General features: G+C 58.6%; 1 protein-coding gene across 1 annotated transcript in view; it reads right to left on the bottom strand.

The window, feature by feature from the left end:
* MROH2B (maestro heat-like repeat family member 2B) overlaps nt 1-2078 on the bottom strand; it is a gene marked incomplete at both ends in the record, with an annotated part of 13588 nt that extends 11510 nt beyond the window's left edge. Inside the window, 2 exons of the mRNA XM_010076902.1 lie at nt 1062-1181; nt 1977-2078. Coding sequence (XP_010075204.1) covers nt 1062-1181; nt 1977-2078 — 222 coding nt within the window. The remainder of the gene's footprint in view (nt 1-1061; nt 1182-1976) is intronic.
* Nucleotides 2079-2347: the final 269 nt, after the last annotated feature.

Raw genomic sequence — 2347 nt, forward strand, 5'->3', positions numbered from 1 at the left:
AGGTGATTCTCCCCCTCTGCTCTGCTCTCGTGAGACCCCACCTGGAGTACTGTGTTCAGATGTGGGGCCCCCGACATAAAAAAGACCTGGACCTGTTGGAGAGAGTCCAGAGGAGCCCACGAAAATGGTTGGTGGGCTGGAGCAGCTCCCGTGCAAGGACAGGCTGAGAGAGTTGGGGTTGTTCAGCCTGGAGAAGAGAAGGCTCCGGGGAGACCTTCTGGCAGAACTTCTGGGGGGCAGAACTCCAGGAAAGATGGGGAGACCCTGGCCCAGGTTGCCCAGAGCAGCTGTGGATGCCCCATCCCTGGAGGGGTTCAAGGCCAGGCTGGATGAGGCTTTGGGCAACCTGGGCTAGTGGGAGGTGTCCCTGCCCACGGCAGGGGGTGGGACTCAATGGGCTTTAAGGTCCCTTCCCACCCAGACCATTCTAGGATTCTAACCCTAGGCTCAGCTTTGGGGTAGCAAAGGAGGGTCTAAAGCTGGTGGTAAAGAAACTGCTGCAAAGCATCCATGAGCCGGTGAGAATTGGGGTTGTGCAGCCTGAAGAAGGCTCCAGGGAGACCTTCAAGCACCTTCCAGGGCTGAAAGGGGGCTACAGGAGAGATGGGGAGGGGTGGAAGGACAGGATGAGGGGTGACAGAGATGTCACCAGCCCATCCTGCTGCAGCCCAGAGGACGGGACAGAGCTGTGTCCCCTCCCTGCCACAGGGACGGGGTAAACCAGGAGGGTCCAAGGGGGTGAGAGCTCACAGCAGAGCTGCAGAAGGTGGGAACCCTTTGGGATTCAGCTCTGAGCCCGTCTGACCCCACGGCACGCCAGGACAGTCAGCAAAGCCAGGAGAAAACTTTTTTTCCCTGAGGCTCTGGCTTAACTCCCCAAACTTGTAGGGCTCCATGAGCCCCAGCCCGAGGATAAAGCAGGAGCCAAAAAAAACCCTCCTGGTGACGGGCAGAGGCTCGCTGGGTTGTCACACACGCAGTCAGGCTGGCTGCTGGGGACAGGATATGCTCTCCCGGTCCATGTGGATGACCCTTCGAATGTTTGGCACACTCCTCCTCACCTCCCGTTCCGTCTCCTCGTGGTATCTGGCTGTTTCCAGGAGCTCCTGCAGCTGCTTCTGCACGAGGTCTTTGCTGGCGCACGCCCCGAGCGTCGTCCCGATGCATTTATACAGGAAATTCTGGAAGAGCAAGAGGAACGTCACCACCCCGTGGCACCCTGGGGAGCCCTTGGAGGCAGACAGAGCTCAGTCCCACGCAGATTCCTCCCTCCTGGAGCTGCACGCCTTGGAGCAAAGGGGTGGGACAGAGCCCAGCCAGAAGCCACAGGGAAACTGGGAGCACTGGGATGGAAGTCCCACCAGTCCGAGGAAGAGCCAAGGAACAGGGATAAGAAACCCTTGTTCCTGCCCAAAATGAAACAACGTCACGGTGACAGAAGGAGCACCAAGACAGATCTTCTGGCGATGCCTACGTGACCAGCCAAGCTGGGCTCAGCTCCGACTGCTCCCACTCTCTCCACTCCTGCAGACGGGAGACCTCGTCCCTCCTGCACCCCCACAGCAAGATCACCCCTGTCCTCTGTCCTCACCAGCCTGGAGGTGACAACTCCAGGCACTGGTAGGGTCAGAAACAGGGTCGTTTGGTTCCTTCCCTTTGGCACCAGGGAGCTCTTTGCCGGGGTCAGCTTGCTCTGCTTCATCCCAGACCCATTTAGCAGCACCGGCAGAGCCTGGCCGGGACCTCTCGAGCAGCGATTCAGCTGCAGACTGACCGGTATTTCCTTTCCCAGCCTGCTCAGCCCCCTCAAAACCTCCTGCTATTTTTTCTTCCCTCCTAACACCCCTTTCCCAGCGCTAAGCTGTCGACAGAACGATGCTCTCCAAAAGCATCCTGGGCTGGACCAGCCCTGCCCCTCCAAACACGCTGTAGAAGGACGGGTGCTGCCAGCCCCCCAGACCCCCCGAATCCATCACCTTCTCCACCGAGAAGCTGTTGTAGCTGTTGAGCTGTTTGCACATCTCCGCGGCAAAATGGGAAACCCAGGGGAAACCGCCCCCCAGCGTCTCCCGAAGGAACTGCAGGAGGAAGAGCCATCAGCATCCTCACGAACCCGCTCCTGGCCAAGCGGAGAGCCGCAGCCGGGAGGGCGAGAGCAATAAATAAAATAAATCCTGCCATTCCCCCACACCTGAAACGTGCCCTTTTCCTTGGGTCACCATCTGAGGAGCAGGAGGAGCCCTGCCCAATTGTAATTTCTTCTCTGTGCCCTATTTTAAGGCCCTCCAATTAAGGGGGGAGCCACTCCTGGGACCCACCAGCAACCGTGAAAGCTCATTTTTAATTT

The sequence above is a fragment of the Pterocles gutturalis genome, unplaced genomic scaffold (assembly GCF_000699245.1).
Source record: "Pterocles gutturalis isolate BGI_N339 unplaced genomic scaffold, ASM69924v1 scaffold8393, whole genome shotgun sequence".
NCBI classification, from domain to species: Eukaryota; Metazoa; Chordata; class Aves; order Pterocliformes; family Pteroclidae; genus Pterocles; species Pterocles gutturalis.